This window comes from Molothrus ater, chromosome 20, assembly GCF_012460135.2.
Source record: "Molothrus ater isolate BHLD 08-10-18 breed brown headed cowbird chromosome 20, BPBGC_Mater_1.1, whole genome shotgun sequence".
Classification (NCBI taxonomy): domain Eukaryota; kingdom Metazoa; phylum Chordata; class Aves; order Passeriformes; family Icteridae; genus Molothrus; species Molothrus ater.
In genome coordinates this window covers 4,020,732-4,040,171 of record NC_050497.2, presented here as the reverse complement: position 1 = coordinate 4,040,171, position 19,440 = coordinate 4,020,732, and the positions used below count along the sequence as shown (strand labels likewise).

General features: G+C 51.1%; 1 protein-coding gene across 1 annotated transcript in view; it reads left to right on the top strand.

Annotated features, from left to right (window-relative positions):
* Positions 1–11,761: 11,761 nt before the first annotated feature.
* Positions 11,762–19,440, top strand: part of ASTN2 (astrotactin 2) — a 352,354-nt gene continuing 344,675 nt past the window's right edge. The window contains 1 exon segment of the mRNA XM_036393845.2: positions 11,762–12,155. Coding sequence (XP_036249738.2) covers positions 11,810–12,155 — 346 coding nt within the window. The 5' untranslated portion in view covers positions 11,762–11,809.

Genomic DNA, 19,440 nt, shown 5'->3' with positions numbered 1-19,440 from the left:
TCAGGTGTACTGGGATGGGCTGGGAATGCCAGCAGCTCCTCAGCTGTTGCCCCTGAGGAAGCAGCAGCCCTTGAGGCCCCTGATCTTGGGGCCAGAAGTGCCATTTGCATTGCTGTTTACTGATCAGCAGCAGGGCTGGGTGGGCAGCTAAGGCAAAATCAGCAGCGCTGTAACCCATGGATGGGCCCTGAGCCAGGCTGGAGTCCCCAGGTGGGCTCCTTGTCCCAGGGTGATGCTGCACACTGGAACTGAGCCCTCCAGGCCACCTGCTCATGCCCAGCCCTGCTCCAAGGAAGGATGTGCCCTTCAGGATGTGTCATGGTGACCTCTAGGAGCATTGAGCTGGTTTATTCCAGGGTATGGTCACAGCCAAGCCTTAGAGAGCTCCAGCAGTGTTTGGACAATGCTTGGGCACAGGGTGGGATTATTGGGGTGTCCAGGATGTGGTGATTCTTGTGGCTCCCTTCCAAGTCAGGATATTCCATTATTCTGGGGCTAAAGGCTCTCCCTAAAGCTGTCTATTTATCCAGGCTCCTCCTGCAGTCTCTGCCAGGAGGCTCCAGCCTTGCTTTGGGGGTGTGTGGAGCAGGGGGAAGCTCCATCACAGCTCAGCAGCTCCCCAACCTGCTGTCCTGTGTGGCAGCAGCAAGAGCCAGGAGAGGCCACACTGCATGTTTGGTTTTTTGGTGTTTTGTGAGGTTTTTGTTGTTTTGTTTTTTTTTTGGGGGGGGGTTAATTTTTTGTTTGTTTGTTTTTTGGGGTTTTTTTGGGTTCTTTCTGTGGTTTTGTTTGGTTGGTTGGTTTTGGTTTTTTGTGGGTTTTTTTTTCTTTTTTTGTTTTATTTTTGGGGTGCTTTTTTTTGTTTGTTTGTTTTTTGGGTTTTGTTATTGTTTTTTGTGGTTTTGTTTGTTTTTGGGGTTTTTTGTGGCTTTTTTTTGTGCTTTTTTTTAACACATGTGATTAAAGGGCTAGAGAGGAAAAACGGCCTCCTGCAAACTCAGCTCCTGCACGCTGCGATCCCCTGCCCGTGCCTCGCTGCCTTCCTCCCCCCTTTGCGCTCCCTGCGGGAATCTGCAGGGCAGGGTGAGCATCTCCTCCATCCAGGCTGCTGGGCAGGCTCGGCATCTCCAGCTGCCCGCTGTTTGTCCCGCTCTTTGTCCCGCTGTTTGTCCCGCTGTTTGTCCCGCTGTTTGTCCCGCTGTTTGTCCCGCTGTTTGTCCCGCTGCACACAGCGGGTGTGCAGAGATCCCCTCGCTGCTGGCACAGCCTGAAAATTCCCGCTGTATCCCCCGTTCCTGGCTCCAGATAAAGAGCATCGCTTGGTGCCCAGGGCAGGGGCTGCTCTTCGTTTGGTTTTTGGGTTTTTTGGGTTTTTTTTTGTTTTTGTTTGTTTGTTTGTTTGTTTTTTGGTTTTTGGTTTTTTTTGTTGTTGGTGGTGGTTTTTTGGGTTTTTTGGGGGTTTTTTTGTTGTTGTTTGTTTGTTTTTTGCTTTGTTTTTGTTTTGGGTTTTTTTGGTTTCTTTTGGTTTTTTTGTTTTTTTTTTTTTTTTTTTTTTTTTTTGGTGGGGTTTTTTTTGTTTGTTTGTTTTGGGTTTTTTTGGTTTTTTTTTTTTTTTTTGCTGTTTGTTTGTTTTGTGCCGTTTGCCGGGCACAGCAGCCCGGCAGAGCGAGGGCTCAGGGGAAAGAAGCGGGCGGGCTGCGGGGATGTGAGAGCTGCCAGCCCGTGCGCCCGATCCTGTTTCTGAAAGATGCCAACAGAGGGCATCCGCTGCCAGGCACAGCCTGAAAATTCCTGCTGCATCCCCCGTTCCTGGCTCCAGATAAAGAGCATCTCAGGGTGCTTTTTATTTTTTAATTTTTTTTTTTTAACCCTCTCCCACTTAGGCTCAGGTTCAGCTTTGTCAGAGGTTTTTAAGTAGGTGGGCTTGTTCTGTGAGTGCTTTCGTTTTCCTTTGGGCAAGGGAAACAATAATGCACAGCTGCAGTGCCTTGGTCAAGGCAGGGCTTTGATAATTAGTGACTTAAGGGCTCCCCACAGCTTGGCAGAGCAGCAGCCAGGTTCAAAGGGAAGGTTGGTGCTGGGTTGTCCTGTGCAGCTGTAAACAAAATCAGAAGCACTGCTGTGCTGGTTTTGGAGAAGAGCAGGAGATTTCATAATGAATGCCCTGGCTTTGGTGGATTTAAATAGTTAGTTTTATTTATAGGTGATTATTCCTGGTGTTTAATCTCCTTGTTTCGTGTCTGTGGACAGCCAAAAAGGAAATGGAACTTCTGAAGCCTGCTGCTCCCTCTGGTAAACAGGTATTGGCACCGGGCACATTGTCACTCTTATTTTGTGAACACCTCACACTCAAATATCTGAGATGTCCAAAGGCCAGGGAGTCTGTTTGATGGCAAGACCACGAACCCAGTTATGAGGGAGACAACAACATCCTAAGAGGAGGATTGGTGTTAGGCAGGGTTCCTGTGGAGGGAACCCCACAGATAAAACCAGCAGAGGGATGATGGGCACAGGAGCTGGGAATTGTGCCTCTAAGAGGGCTAGAAACAAGGGTCAGTCTGAGCTGGGTCAGGGCCTAGTCTGAAGGGATGATTCCAAGTGATAGTTTTTACTAGAAATAAAGTAAGACTGATATTCTGCTGCTCTTGGTTGTGTATTTCCTGTGCATCAGCCCAGATGGAGCAGGACCTTTCTGGGGTCCAGCTGAACCTCAGCAGGGAAGGCATGCCGATTACTGGGCTCCCAGAAGTATCTTCTGTTCTGTTTCCAGCTGGTTTGCACGCAAAATGGGACAAAACCCTAAAAAATCAGAATGGTTGGAAGGTTTGACTAGGATAGTCATCAGTGTTTGTCTCTGCCTCGTCAAACTTAATCTAACCCAAGGTGTGTCATCACTAGCTGCTCATCCAGTAGCTGTTCTATGTCTGATTTTACTCTTGGTGTGGGAATATACACATTTTACCTTCCAAAGAGTGCATCATTTTCAATAGTGAAGCTTGAAATACATAAACATTCTCCTTACAGAAAAGCTGCTCACTCTCTTTAATCATTTAATCAGAGTTTCCCAATTTGCGGCCAAAAAAGCCTTGCTCTGTATGTACAGGTCATTTCTACTTCCTATTATACATTGAGAAAGGGCCAGTAACATCCAGCCAAATTTGATTTATGGGCTGCCATAGAGATTTAAGAAATTTATGATTTGATTAATCCATCCCATATATCTTTATCTTTATTACCGGTAATTCGTGCCATACATCAAAGCCTCCTGAGCAGGAGTTTGGCACAGATCAGGCAGCCAGTGTTTCCAAAGGGTTAAATTCTGTGGTGAACCAGCCAGACAATCAACTATTGTGACCTGCTGGCTAAAGATGTAATCAGCAGTCCTGGGGTCTGGCTTACCCAAGATCTGTTCTGGTTTGCCCTGTGAGTGTTTAGGACAGGGAGGATGTGCAGAGCAGCATTACTGGGGAATTAGGGGCAGGTACGTGGAGAAAATATTGTCCAAATTCTCATGGGCCAGGGTGGTGATGGTAGCAAATGAACAGGCACCTGCAGTGCTCCTAAAATATATATATATTGAGCCAAAGGATGGGCTGACCAGTGGTCTGGATGACCAGTGGGACTGCCTGGAAGAATCTTCTCTGCCTGGAAAAATCTTCTCAGGGCTGGCTGTTGAGCTGGGCCCTGCTGACAATCCCTGTTTTCCCTCAGAGGGAGGTGGGGGCCTGGCATAGGGCATGGAAAGCAAATCAGCTAATTAACTCAATGAGGGAATATGGGATAGCATGCCTTGGATCGGATGAAGATATGACCTGAGACTGTAGATGCTTCTGCTGCTGGTAAACAAGTTTTTTCTGTTTTTCCTGGAACACTATTGACATTTTAAAATGATCCGAATATTTCAGAGCACATTTAACCAGACAGAGTACTGGATTTCAATACAGTCAACTCCAGAAAGCAAAAGGTGGGTCCTAAATTACCTTCAGAATCATAACAATTTAAAAAGTGGAATCATTTCTCATCTGCCTTGTGTTTTTCCAGCTACTCCAGGTCACCCAGCTGGCCTCCTTGGAGAAGGAGGAGGCAGAGGAGCGATTGCTGCTGGGGGAAGCAGCACGCACACACCTGACAGCCCTGGAGCACATTCCCTGTGCAGGAGCCAGGTGTGTGAGCTCCCCCTGCCCGGCCCTGCCCCGAGGGTCCCTCTCCCCAGCCCCTGCAGCCCTTGATCTCTGCTGCTGGGGAGTGGAGTTGCCACTTAGCAGGAGCCCCAGTCGCATTTTGCAGCCAGGACTCCAGTTTGGGATCAGGGAGAGCCCGGTGTGGTTTCACCCAGCAGCCTCTAATAATGTCTCAGCTCTGTTAAGCTGCCCACAATTTCATCCAGCCATCTTTTTCAGAGCAGCCCTGCATCTTCATTACCTTCCCCTCAAGCCATCTGGTCTCCCAACCTGACCTTTTTAAGAAAGATTGGTTAAAAGAACTGGAGCAGTCCCTGAACAGAAGACCTTGCTTGTCGTGTTTAAGCCCAGAGCAAATTTTTATGTCCAAGCTGTGAAACCTTGAAAACAAAGATTTATAATTGAGATTCTGGCTGAAGCAGAGTGAACAGAGATGGTCTAATTAAATTCTATGGTGGGTATAATTAACCGATTTATTCATTTATTACCCTTTATGCAGCTAATGCAGGCCCAAGCATTGCCATTTGTTTATGGGGAATGTGTTACCTGCCTGCCTGGCTCGGGCTGTGGCAGCCAGACCCAGGGTGATGCTCTGGAGGGGCTGATGGTTCAGTACAAGCAGGTCTGAACTGATGGATTCCTTTTCTGAATCCAACACAGCCCCTGAGTGAGTCAGCTGGGAAGGAGCAGGGAGGAAAGCAAAGACTCAGGGTTCTGCTTTGGGCTCCTCTGCAGAGTTGCCAGGGGACTTTGATCAAATGTGATGGTTTGGGAGAGAAAGGAGGTTTGGGGTTTTGTCTAAGAGCAGAGTGGCTCTCTGGTGCCAAACACACCTGGTACTGTGGCACTGAGTCCCTGCTGAGCACGAGAGAGGGCTGCAGGAATATCCACACTGGCTGGGTGCATTTCACAATGGAGGGGTGCAGGAACATCCACACTGGCTGGGTGCATTTCACAAGGGAAGGGTGCAGGAATATCCTCACTGACTGGGTGCAGGAATATCCTCACTGACTGGGTGCAGGAATATCCTCACTGACTGGGTGCATTTCACAAGGGAGGAGTGCAGGAACATCCACATTGACTGGGTGCATTTCACAAGGGAAGGGTGCAGGAACATCCACATTGACTGGGTGCATTTCACAAGGGAGGGGTGCAGGACTATCCACACTGACTGGGTGCATTTCACAAGGGAAGGGTGCAGGAACATCCACACTGACTGGGTGCAGGAATATCCACACTGACTGGGTGCATTTCACAAGGCAGGGCTGCAGGAATATCCTCACTGGCTGGGTGCATTTCACAAGCCAGGGCTGCAGGAATATCCTCACTGACTCTGTGGATTTCTGCCTTCCCTTCTTCAGAGCTCAGCGTGGAAATGGCACTTCCAAACTCGTAACACAGATAACTACTCACACATCCTTTGGGAGAGCCTCATCTGACTAAAAGCCTGTCTGGCTTTTCCAGAAAGAAGCTGTTTCTTTTCACCCAAGACTCATTTCACTTCACTTTCTTGCAGCCATCATGAGATTAAAAAAAAAACAAAACAAAACAATGAATCAACCAGAGATTATTTTTCATGAAAGTTTAATCAGGCACTGTCCCCTTCCTATGCCTGTGTGAGCAAACCTTGATGAGCATGTAGAGCATGAACACGGAGCGAAAAACCACCTGCTTGAGAGGCAAGGAGAGCAGGGAATGGCTTTGCTGGCTGGCACCTCTCTACCTGGGCAGGCTGTCCTGCTGCAGATGTGCTGCCCGCAGTTCAGCCCCTGGCTCCCTCAGCCCATCCATCTCCCAGGCAGTGAAAGCCAATACCTCCCCCCTCCTTCCCCTCCCTGGGCTGCTCCTTAATATTTCATGCATCAAAGAAGTTTCACTTGTAATGCAAAAACTGATTAATTAAGTAGAGTGCAAGAGTTACATGCATTGAAGGTTTCTTTCATCTTGGCAAGGAGAGGAGCCACACTGGAGGCTGTTGCTGCTCATGAAGTTGTGTCAGAGGGCAGGCAGTGATGAAGTGGTTAAGGGGTTCTGAAGGAGGGGATGGGACAGCCTCATTCCTTGGATTTTGGCTCAAGCAACAGGTTGCTTTCCACTTTTCCTTGGGTTTTCCCTTCCTCTGTGAGGGTTGTGACAGCCAGGCTGGCCCTGCCTGGCACTGGGGCTGTTTGGGAGGGGGATTGTAGCAGCCTGACTCCAGCCTCGGGGTCTGCAAGGTCCCTTTCCAGTGTGGCTTTGGTCCTGGACGTGTTGAGAGCCTGCTCACACAAGAGATGTCTGGCTGAAACCCCAGTGAGCCCCGGGGAGCTATGAAGAGGCGGGCAGGGCAGGAGGTCACAGGAGGGCAGCTAGAAAATGCCATGGCCATGGGCACCTGAGCCCAGCCTTCCCTGGCTGGGTGAGGGTGCTGTTTTTGACACAGCTGTTCATTCTGCCCCTCAGCCCAAAATGCTGAGCAGCCTCTCCTTGTTGTGCAGCTCCCGGGTCCCACTGCAGCCCTTCTGAGCCCAGTCCAGGGGCTGGTTCCCAGCACCCAGCTGGTGGCTCCCAGCTCTCCTGTAAAAGGCAGCAACCAACTACTTGTACCTGGGGAGGGAGGAGAAAATTCAGCCTCTCCTGGCTGCCAAAGCAGGGAGGCTAAAGCTGGCAGAGTGTCCCCTCAGGGCACTTCAGTGCAAGGGGTCAGGAAGCTCCCGTGTTGATGCTGTGTCAGAAAGCAGCATCTCCTGCAGCTCTGAGCACAGCGAGGGGCCCCGGGCTGGCTGCTAACCCAAGGCAAGAACCGAACTGCAAAGGGCACTCAGAGCACCCCCTCCTCTCTCTGGAGGTGCTCCTTGGAATTGCTGACCCAGCCTGTCTCCTGTGTCTGGCAAAAGCACAGCTTGAGCCCTGTCACTGACCACAGTCAGGCACCCTGTGGCTGGGGAGCAGCGTTTGTACACTGCAGCTTGGAAACAAAACTAATTTTGTGGCATTTACTTCACAATAATAATAATAAAAAAATCTTTCTTACTCCTTCAGCAGAGTTATTGATGCTGATGTGACCCTGGCAGGGTGAAATATAAACCACTGATTACATCAGAGCTCTGCCAGTGACTTTCTCCTCTGATTGCAAGCAGCAGGATTTTCAACATACAGGCATTACAAACACAAATTGCTCTCTGTATTGTAAATACACAGTGCATTTTAATGATCCCTGCTGTATGTACATGCCTTTAGTAATAGGGCCAATTGAAAACCACTTCAGAAAGCTGCTATTGGTATCTTTGCAATAACCTCCCCATCTATGCCAGCCAATAAAAGGTGCATTAGTTCTGGGTGTCCAGAAATACAGCTCACGGGATTGAAAGTCAAAGAATGCTTCATCTGTGACCCTTTAAATGAGAATTACTTTTTTTTTTTGCCCTTCACCATCCATTTTTAACTTAGATCATACAGATACTTTTAGCACTTTCCAGCAAAATGTCTTCACAAAGCTCTCCACAGAGGCACAAAATCCTGGGTTTGCCTCAATCCCATTTGGGGTATTGTCATGAAGAAGGAAATAACCCTGGGGCTGAACTGCTCTGCTTGGGACTAAGAAATAAATTGAATATCTCAAAGCTCCTGCTTAAAAAAAAAAAAAAAAAAATCCACTCAGGTGAAAATCAGGCCTGAATGTGGGCAGATAGAGGCATAGCCAAGGTTCCTGGTTTGCATGACACACAACATATGCTCTGCCTTCTCCTAGAGGCTGCTCCACCCGGGATCATCCCCCTGCTGCCTCTCAGTCGTGGAGAAGCTCCCAGCTCCTACTGAGAACGTTTCTGCTTTCTCTGTGGAAGTCCCCACACTTAGGACCAGCACAGATATAATTTCCACAGCCCTCGCTATGTCTTTTTTATCCATTTTTATCCAGCAACTAATTATTTTCCTTGCATTCCTGAATGTGAGAGAGGATTTTAAAAAATCAAAAAAAAAAAAAAGAAAAAAAAAACAACAAAAAAACTGGATTGGGGACAAAAGAAGGGATTTGCCCCCAAGCTGCACACTCAGCAGCTGAGGTGAGAATGGAGCTGGTGCTTCCTGACAACCCGTCAGGTCCCCCATCTCAGCCTGCCCAGATGGGTCCTGTCAGTGCAATGCATTTTCACTTGTAAGACGATTTCCACTTCCATCCGGAGTTTTTGCTGGGAACTGCAGTTTTTGCTGCTTTCTTGGCCCCAGTGCTATCGAAATTGACGGTCAGGCAGGCGCTGGCATTCCCAAGGAAAGGCTGGATCCATGAAGCAGAAGAAAAAGATATTAAAAATAGGCCTCATTTAGAAATAGCAATCTGGGTTACAGGCTATGCAATTGGCTTGAAAATCCCCAGTTTGTTCAGATTTAAAGCATCTCCAAATTTGCAAGTTAGACAAACTTCTGTAAGTGTTCCTAGAATATTTTTTCAGCGAGTGAAACTCTCAGAACCCTGTTCGAGCCATTTACTTTGGTGCTGTAAAAGGGGGGGATAATAGAAACCTGTTACCTCAGATGTAAAGCAGGATTAACACATTCCCCTTTGAAAATATGATTGATGGTTTTCAAACAGTGAAGTTCTGCCTTTAGCTCAATTCTTTGGAAGGAAAAAGCAGGTGGAATCCTTTTCTCCCCAAAAGGAGAACGGAGATTTGCATTTACACCGGGAAGGACCCGGACTCAATGGGAGCTGAATGTGCCCATTTGCAGGCAGTGGTTTTGCAGAACCTTCCCCTTGATCATCGTGTCCCTGCTTGTACAGGAGGACTTGAGAAAATTTCAGTGTGCTGCTCAGCAGAGAGTTGTGAGCAGAACTTTGTCAATCTAAAATGTAAGGCAAAATAGGACCAAATGATGTACACAGAGCTGCTGGACCTCTGCTTTCTCATCTCCCAGGAGCTGCCTGGAGTCAGACAGTCTGTAGCAAGGCAGGTGTGTCAACCTGTGCCTCCTGACCTTTGCTTTCCAGCTCCAAGCCCTGGAGAATATTTTCACCTCTCTGCTCAATGGTGTGCGCTAGGTCAGGGAAAATCTGGATTTACCCAAAATGTGTCCTGCCCCCCAGTTCAGCTGCGTCCTCAGCAAACTGAGAGCAGGAACCACCTTGCCCAGAGCTGGGACAGCAGCAGTGGGGGTCCCTAAATCCCCTTCCTAGCCCAAGGGCAGCCCCTTACTGAAATCTCCTGGTGCTTGACAGCAAAAATTCTCTATTTATGGCAAATGGATGCAGTTGTGCAGCAGGTGGCTACCAGGAGATTGAAGTAACAGGAATGGGGCCTTAAAGAGAAAGAGATGTTTCTCTTTTTCAGGATTTGCAGTTCTAAAAAAAAAATATTTAAAATTTACTTTTATTGGCTACTCATGTGTCACTTTGTGCATCCATGCTGCACTGGTCCTTTGCAATCCTTGCCTAGAAGAAATTTTTAAAAAATAAGAAAAAGAAAGGAGCACATGCAAGACTAACAGCCTGAGATAGTCCAAAAAGGGAAGGGAAGGGAAGGGAAGGGAAGGGAAGGGAAGGGAAGGGAAGGGAAGGGAAGGGAAGGGAAGGGAAGGGAAGGGAAGGGAAGGGAAGGGAAGGGAAGGGAAGGGAAGGGAAGGGAAGGGAAGGGAAGGGAAGGGAAGGGAAGGGAAGTTTTTTCCTAGCATTACACTTTTCTCAACAAACACCTGACAGGGCTGCATTTTTCTCTGATTATTTTTTTCCAGGGTGCCTAAAAACTTAACCCCTCCAACTTAGACAGATCCAGGGTCCCACATTTAATGTTTTCCAACAAGTTGCCTGTTTTGCTGGTGAGAGCTTTTTGCTTTCTCTCTATTCCTGTAGCTGGAAACAGTCCCTGTTCTCACACCACAGCGGGGCTACAGCTTGTTAAGGCTGGAAGCTGGAGCTGGGAATGGCCCCTGGGAATGGGGCTGGAGCTGTTTGTTTGCTGGATTCCATATTCATTGCCATTCTGCCCTTGTTGTGGTTTTAACATTTGATGACCTAGGTATCTCAGAAGGCTGTTTTGCCTCAATAGGCATGTGATGAATTGCTCTTAATTAGCTTGTGGAAATAATATAAGCCTGAGCATTAAGTGTTCTTTGTTAGGGTTTTGACATCTTCTTTTATATGTACATCTACAAATAAAATCAGGTAGATTAGCAGTCACTAGGAAATTGTTGTTGTGAGTCAGTGACTCACAGCTCCTGTAGGCTGTCTCTCCTTGCCTTTGTTAGTCATGCCCGACTGTGGGCAGGAGTTCACGGGGCTCTGGGCTGGGGTCAAATGGGTCTGTTGTGTCTGTAGGGACAGGGTTTGCCTTCAAACTCACCCCCATCATTCCAGCTGGAAGAGCCAGGTGGCTCCACTGCAGTTCCAGCCAGAGTGTGAGCAAAACCATGGCGGTGGAGCTCACCTGGTTTTGTCTTCAAGCACAAACTCCAGCCCTCAGGTGGCACCGAGGCATTCATGTGATGGAGGGATATAGGACCTGAGATCAGACCTCAGGGTCATTTATCCCTCTGGCCCCCATTTAAATGCTGGCTGGTAAACACCAAATCTAAGCTCTTTGCTCTAGGTCAGAAGCTTGTCCCCTCCAGGTTTGTGATTGCCAGCCATCCCTGTGTGCCCTGGATGCTGGAGGTGCCTGTCCACTTAGGAGAGGGTAATAATTAGTAAAAGCTCTCAGGAAACGCATTTCTGTGCCCTTGAACCCTGGCAGTTCCCTAAAGGAAGGAATAGCTTGAAGAAAGAGTGGCAATGAGCTGGATGGAGGGAGAGATGGGAGGGACAGTAGGATTTTCATAAAATCCTAGAATTCTAGAATGATTTGGATTGGAAAGAACCTTAAAGACCACCCAGTTCCACCCCTCCACCACAGGCAGGGTCTTCCACTGTCCCAGGTTGCTCGAAGACCCTTGGACACTTCCTTGGACACTTCCAGGGGCATCCACAGCTCCTCTGGGCCATCTCGCCCTCCTCACACGGCAGGATGTCTCCCTCCCATCCCATTTAACCCTTCCTTGGTTCCTTCCAAGCCATCACTCCGTGCCCTTGCCAGAGCCCCTCTCCTCCACCGGCACAGTTGTGCAGGGCCCTGAAAGGAAGGAATAGCCTGAAGAAAGAGTGACAATAAGCTGGATGGAGGGAGAGGTGGGATTTTCATAAAATCCTAGAATTCTAGAATGATTTGGATTGGAAGGGACCTTAAAGACCACTCAGTTCCACCCCTCCACCACGGCCAGGGTCTTCCACTGTCCCAGGTTGTTCCAAGCCCCGTCCAACCTGGCCTTGGACACTTGCTCCCATCCCGTTTAACCCTTCCCTCGCTCCCTTCCAAGCCATCCCTCCATGCCCTTGCCAGAGCCCCTCTCCTCCAGCCGCGCAGTTGTGCGGGTCGGGAGCGGCGGCGGCGGCGGTGCGGGAGCGGTGCGGGAGCGGCGGCAGCGCGGTGCCGGTGCCGGGGCCGGTACCGAGCGCATCTCCCGGCTCGGGGCGGGCGGAGGGTCCGCGGGGAGCGGCGGCGGCGGGGCCGGGGCGGGGCGGGGGGCGGGCCCGGGCGGTGGCGGCGGCGGCAGCGGGGCTGGGGCGGCTCAGAGCGCCCGGCTCCGCTCGCCTCCCGCTCCTGCGCCTGGCTCCGGCCGGCATGGCCGCTCCGCCGCGCCGCCGGGCCGCCGCTCCACCCCCGGTGCTGCCGCCGGTGCTGCCGCTGCCGCTGCTGCTGCTGCTGCTGCTGCCGCCGCCCGCGGTGCTGCTCGGCGGCGGGCCCGGCGCCGCGGCGTCGCGGGAGCCCCCCGGCCCCTGCCGGGTGAAGACGGTGACGGTGTCCACGCTGCCGGTGCTCCGGGAGAACGACATCAGCTGGAGCGGCGCCCCGCCGCCCGCCGCCGCCGCCGAGTCCCGCCTGCTGCTCTTCGTCCGCAGCGAGCTGCCCGGCCGCGTCGCCGTGCAGGACGATCTGGACAACACCGAGCTGCCCTTCTTCACCCTCGGTAGGAGCCCCAGCCGCTTCCCGCCCCGTCCCGTCCCGTCCCGCATCCCGCCCTCCCATCCCGGAGCATCCCCGAAGCATCCCCGAAGCATCCGACACCCGCCGTGCCGGCTCTGTGTTCGCCCTCACCGCTCCGCGGGCAGCTCGATGTGGTTTTGGGGCTTTCTAATCCTGCCCCTGTGCTGCATCCTGGTTTTTGGGTTTATTATTTTTTTTCCTGCCTTTCCTGCCGGGGAGGGATTTTTTAGCAGGGCCTGAGGCTGCCGGCGCTGCCAGCCCCGGGAGGAGCAGAGCATTCCCCGGCAGGAGGAGAGCGACCCCGCGCAGGCTGCAAGTGATGGGGGCTGCCTCGTGTGCTCCAAGTTGAGCTCTGAGCCCTCAGGAGGTGCCGCTGAGCCTGGCGGAGCGGGAGGGGATGTTTTTGTTGGTTTTTTTTTTTTTTTTTTTTCCTCTAGGCAGAGCCTGGTTTTATAAATGCTTCGTGTTAATTCTCGAGGCTCGCTCTCGCTTCACGCACAACTCCAGCGCCCGGGTCTGTGCGAACGCTGCAGACTTTCCTCCGCTCTCAGCTTTGTGGGGAGGGGGATGGGAATAGAAATAATTCTGTGGTCGTACTTCGGTGCTGATGTCTCGGGTGGGGTGCCCGAGCTGCCTCTTGTCACTTTTACCCATTTCTGTGCCGTTATCAGCCAGTCCCCCGGGAGAACTGTTCCGAATGTCACCTGGGCAGTGCAGTGTTTACTCTGCCAGGTCACCCAAGGGTTTTGGTTGATCTTTGCTTTATCCATCAGCTGTCCTGTTTTTCGGCATGCAAACCTAGGATAATTGGAGTACCTGCTTAACTCGGGTCTCAGGTATCTCTTGACACACGGGACTGTGACTTCCAGCACATCTCTTTCTGTGTCTCAGGTGTGTTGAGGTGTGCCCATGTCCAGGCTCACTGGGGACAGCTGACCCCAAGTCCCTTTCCATGTTTCATGGAGCGATTGCCTTTCACTGGGTGCAATGAGCAGGGGTAGGAAATGCCTGTCTGTGTCCCCCAGTCGTGTCATTTTACCTTGTGTGAAGCTTTGCTGTAGCAAACACCCAAATAAATAAGTTGGTGGTACTTCCTGAGGCTCTCGGGCTCCAGCTTTGCAGTTTCCTTAGACACGGTTGGTCAACTGCAAAAATCTGAAGCAGACCAGATACTCTGTTTCCACTAACAAAAGTGACAAATTAAAGGTTTGATGCAGCAGGAATGACGCTTACCATACCGTGGTTAAAAGTAACAAGAAGTTTCATGGTTCACTGAGTTAATTTTCAGATTAGACTACAGTTTCTTCAGGGACTGGGTGTGAATTGCGCACTGATCTAAATATATCAGATAGCAAAGAAACCCCTCTGTGTGAGCTTAGATAATAGCTCAAGTTGAAGGAGAGAAATTTGTCTTGATAGATCAGAGGCACGATCTTGTATAGCAAATCCTATTTCTGTGAGTGCCTGCCAGTAAAGAGACCATGTCTTCATCTAAAAATTTCTTTTACTTGCCTGGCATATTGGTTATGTGTGCTCTCATGAATATGAAGCACGTCTTGTGCAAATCTGTGGGGGTTTTCCTGGCCCTTCATGAGCAGAGGACCCCAAAAGATCCCCTCCTGTTCCCTTGGACTCACAGGAGTCAGGCAGATTGGAAGACAAACGGAGGCTGTGCCCATGGTGGGATGGCTTCATCATGGTCCTGGAATTAATCAGTCTCTTGCCTCCAGAGAAGGTAAAACACTTGTCCTTCCCCAAGGTCTAGCTCATGAATTGCTGTGGATGTTCTGATATTTGAAATTTGTTGCATTTCTCCCCATCTCCTGGTGTGGCAACTCTCTCGCTCGCAGTTAACTCTTCTCTGGGTGAGGGCTGTGCAGGATTTCTGCTGGCTGGTTTTCCTAGAGCAGGAATTAAGGCTGTAGTTTTCTGTAGTGGGTTTTTTTTTCCCCCTCTCCATCCTTTTCTAACTTCATTGATGCTTGGGAACCGGAGAGCAGCTGCTGCCTGGTAATGGGCTCTTGGAGGTGAAAATCACAGTCACATGCGGGAGGGCTTGGGAGCAGAGCTGGGGACAGAGATTCTCTTTGGCAGAGTCTTTGCAGGTCCTTATCTTTAGCTGATTTCTGACGATTGTGTCCCTCTATGCGTGTTGCTGGACATGTTGAGTGGCTGTCTGGGCATGAGCTCAGGAGCACACGTAAGAGCTGACGTCCTGCCGGCTGCAAATGTGTTGAGGACTCCTGAATGTCTTGGAGTGCAGGATCTTGCTGCGAGCAGAGATCACTTTCTGGCCTCAGCGGGGTAAGGATGGGGCGGGATGACCTCCTAAAGCACATAACTCAGGACAGCCAGCCCAACTGGCATCCTGGAGGGGTTTTTGAAAGGCAAAAAAGATTAAAAATAGAAAAGGAAGCATAAAGCTGGCAGAGCTGAGACATGGTGCTGATGTTACTGGTTCTGAAGCGAAATAAGTTGAGAAGAAATTGAGGCCACTCTGTTCTGCAGGGCTCAAAAGTCTCTCTGGGCCAGGAGGCAGGAGAGAAAATGCTGCTTTTCTTGGTGGCAGTGAGTTTAAGCAGCTAGGGCTGTACTCCTGGGTCTGCCCAGCAAGTCCCAGTGCTGCAGTGGTTCCTGAGCTGCTCCTCACTCCTTGGCATTTGAAGGAGGGTGGGTGATCCGTAGCTAAAGGCTGGCAGGTGCCAGAGCCTTGTCTGCAGTGGTGTGAAACTCAAAGTCATGGAATCATGTAGGTTGGGAAAGATCTTTAAGATCTGTAAACCTAACACTGCCAAGTCCACCACTAAACCATGTCCTGAAGTGCCACATCCTCCAGGCAGATGCCCTGAATTGGTGGCTGGTACAAAGCACATGAAGTGCTCTTCTTTTCTTTAAAGGATTCCTCCTTCTAGGGAGGAAACAACTTTATCTGTTCCCTGTCTATATGAAATTAAATTCTCTGAAGTGCATAAAGCGAGAGCTTCCAGTGTAGCATCCCTGCCTGTGGGGCTGCCTGGTCTGCAGGAGCCACTGCATGGCTGAGACAGAGGAGAAATCAGCACTAGGAAACATCCACACAGCTGAGCTGGGCCCGTGGCACGCTGGCAATATCAGGAGCAGCAGCAACAGGAACAGCAGCAGCAGCTACTCATGGAAGGCAGGAGCCCACTAGGGGGTGGTGGGTACCCGGGGATGCTCCACAGCATCTCCTCTCTGTGTGCCCAGGAGGGTACCAGGGATGTTCCACAGGAGGGTACCAGTGATGCTCCACAGCAGCTCCTCTCTGTGTGCCCAGGAGGGTACCCGGGGATGCTCCACAGCAGCTCCTCTCTGTGTGCCCACAGGGTACCAGGGATGCTCCACAGCAGCTCCTCTCTGTGTGCCCACAGGGTACCAGGGATGCTCCACAGCAGCTCCTCTCTGTGTGCCCACAGGGTACCAGGGATGCTCCACAGGAGGGTACCAGAGATGCTCCACAGCAGATTCTGCTCTGTGTGCCCAGAGGGTACCAGGGATGCTCCACAGGAGGGTACCTGGGGATGCTCCAGCTCTCCCTGTGTGCCCATGTGGGCATTTCAGGATGCTGGACAGCACCTCCAGCTCTTTGTGCCTCAGTGGGCACCTGGCACCTGCAGGAAGGTGGGGAGCCCAGGCTGGGGGTGGTTTCATTCTCTCCCAACAAAGGTAGAAAACTTTGATTCTTTGTGCATCCCTCCTGGGCTGCAGTGGGGAGCTGCTGCAGAAACACCCACTGGCAGCTCCCTGTGCTCGGTGTCCCTCCTGCAGTGGGGTGCCACAGCTTCTGTGTTTCCTACGCCTGGGTTTATTTTTTCCCTGGTGCGTTGGAGACCAGAAGGATGCTTCTCCCACTACCCCCCAGTTACGTTACTATAAAATTACTCAGCAAAGCCCAGTGGTGGCAGGAAATGACAAATGTAGGTGCCACCAGTGCATTATGAATTGCTGTGCCTCCCCTTTCCTGAAAAAGCATCCTGCCCTTTCCTTAACCTTGGATACCACTGATGCTTTGTGGCTTTTCCCCCCCTCTCAAATTCTCCTAGAGTTACCCTGCTGCAAACAGAGCAGCCTATCACTGACTTTATCCTTGCCCAGTGAGTCTCTCTGAGGTGTGGATCTTGATTCAATCAGCAGCCATGTGTTCCCTGCAGAAGCTGCTCCACCACGGCGTAGCCTGCTCCGAGTGCAATTCAGGGAATGAGGCAGTTTGCTTCCCAGCTAATTTAGATGAGCTCTGTCTATGTGTGAGCAGCTTTATATAGAGGAGAGAGAAGGGAAGAGGCAGACCAATTTTCACCACTGCTCTTACCCTGTAGTGGCTTACATAAGAACAGTTTACTACACACTTCTCATAAATGGCTTTAATGGATGCTGTTTGAGTGTCTGCAGTGCTTCAAGAGGCTTTGTTTTGGTGGTTGTCACAAAACAGGCTCGTGTGGCTGCATTCCTGCTGTCCCCCTGTGGCCCCTGTGTGTGGCTGATTGATGGTTGTCCCCTACTCTTCCAGCTCCTCAGCAGTTCAGTGCCACTTCTGTCTTCTTTCTTAACTCTTCCCAAAGTCATCTTGTAACTTGCACTTCTCCTCTGTAGGGTTGGAGTGTTGAGTCTTGAAGGAAGACCTGGATGTGGCACTCAGGGCTCTGGGCTGGGTGACAATGTCATGGGGATCAGTCTCAGGCTGGGCTCAATTATCTTGGAGGCCTTTTCCAACCTTCATCATTCTGAGTATCTATGAACACATTAAAATAATGGGAAGCACTCAGTTCCCTATGGGCTGATTGTATTTATTGCTGTTCCTAGAAAGGCTTGAGCAGGGTTCAGCCCCCCTGATTTTGGTCACCAACTCCTGTTTGTGCAGAGCAGCTGGGGAGGCTGAAGGGTCACCGGGGGAGCCTGGGTGTGACTGCAACTTACTGATGCTGCTGTTCAGAAATGACCTTCCCTGCTCTGAGCTGGCCTGGAGCAGCACTGTGTGGGTGCCCAGTGTGCAACCCCATGGTCAGGGCTTGGCATCTAAACGTGGGGTCATCTCTGCAGAAAAGCAAAGTCTGGTTTCTGCACCTCCCTTTGCATTAACTGCCTCCTGCTAGGCTTGAGATGCCTGCAGTATCAGCTCAGAGTTTGGGTTAATCAAGTGTTAGTTTTCTTTGTTTTGTGGGTTTTTTCTTTTTTTTTTTTTTTTTCCTGTTGATATTGTTTCTGTTCCCCAGCTAATCCAATGGCTAAAGAATCGTATCTCCCACCCCTGAAAGCCTCAGTGAGACGGTGTGGTGAGGATGTGACATGTTGGTGGCACCCTGGGACAGGGGCAGGTGCAGACCTGGCAGTGGGGCTGCTTCCCTGCCCCTCCATTCCTACCCACAGCTGTGTGTGCTCCAGGGTCTGGGCAGGTGCTGGGGGCTGCCTGGGGAGGGTGTAGGAAAGAGAAAAACCTTCTGGTAGTGATTTCTTCCCCTCCTTGTATTGCTGTTTGATTACTCCAGCTTTCCAAGGTGTTGGATTTTATAGTTGGGAAGAGGAGGGAGAGCCCAGCTCAGGGTGGGGCTGTACTGAGAGGTAGATGTGGAGGTCTGCAAGCACTACAACCCCCAGAAAGGCTGTAGGCAAAAAATACCCAGGAAAATGGGTCAGTCCTGAGGCCGTCCCTTCCCTCCCCAAAGGCAAGGTTCAACATGGCTTGTCCAGCACGGCGGGGTGAGGACTTGACAGGGATTTTGCTCCATCTCAGGCATTTTCTGGGCTGATTATCCCAGTTAAAGCTGGGAATGTGTAGCTGAGTGCAGGCTGTGCTCGGGGAGCTGCTGCTTTCCAAGAGTACCCGTGTTGACCAGCTAGTGGCAACAGAAGATTAACTATGGATGGAGAGAGGAGCTGCTTGCTGCAGCTGAGCTGCCACGGGGGGAGGCTGGAGGCTGGGGATCCCCCCTGCTCCCCCTTCCTCCCAGCTGATTTTCCATGATGCCTGCGTGCCAGAGGCTTTTGTTGCTCTTTTCCAGGAAGAAATAACGAGCTTTTATTCAGAATTATGCAGACAGCTTGCAGTCCTCCGTGGGGAATGGGGTGGTGAATGACCTCCAGGTGCCACCACGCAGGTGGGTCTTACCTCCCAATCTTGCTGCCTGTTCCCTCCTAAGGCCTGAAAGTGAGAATCTCAGCTGTGTGATGGGTGAGCCTTTGTGCTGCCTGGGTGACACGGTGCTGATGTGTGGTGTTGGCTGGCTGTGAACCAGGGCTGAGCCCTGGGGCTTTCCTGGTGTGACAGGAGCTCAGGCACAGCACAGGCTGGGGCCACGGAGAACAGATTGATGCCGTGTGTGGGAATGATGAGGTATTGATCTCACGCTCCTTTAACACCTCTGCAGGTGCAGGTGGCTTGAGAAACACCTGCCATCACACCAAAATGGCATGTAGAGGATGGGGCAGGCTGGGGTTGGAGCTGAAAGAGAGGAAGATGTCTGGATTGATGCCTTTCATCATCTGAAATATCCACAGTACAGCCCGTGCCCAGGTGTCCTCCTCCTGTAGCAAGCATTTGAAATGGAGGATGGTGAACCTTGGCCTGTGCTCCCATGCTGCTCCCCAGCCCTGCCCCACCTGTGGGGTGTGTGATGGCATCGAGCAGAGATGGCTCTGCTGCATAACCAGCTTAAGAATGGGGCCACTTAAAAGAATTGAATGCTTGTGCTGCTGCTCGGGTCTCAGCTAATGCAGTTAAGGTTTCCAGTGTCCAGACAGCATGGAGACACTTAATGGTATTGAAGAAGCAGAATGGCATGCAGAGGGGATGAGCAGGGATCTTGGCTGCCTGCATCTGCACTGGCTGGGAGAGGCTTTCTGGTTGTCTCCTGGGAAGGTGGAAAGTGGAGAAAAGCATCACAGAGTTTTGGCCCATTGTCCCTTTGGGTGCCTCACCTCTTTGCTATGTGAAAAGCAGTGCTCTTGAGTGCTTCCAGTGTCCTGCTGCAGGTCAGGGGCAAGAAGGGATTCCTTGAAGGGGGAGGTTGGGCTGTGGCTGCCTGTGAGAAGATGGGGCAGACAAGATTTGGAGCCAGGGCTCTGCCTGTGGGCACAGGGGGCTGGTGGGGAGGGGGCAGAAGCAGCCGTTCCCTCCGTTTCACATTCTCTGTCCCCCGCCACTCCTGCACTCCTTTCTCTGTGCTTTCACCTCTCCTGCCTTAGTGCAAGACAAAGTCTGTAGGAAACCTCGACTGGCTTTGAAAGCAGCAGCAAAAGGGGAGAAATTTTCCATT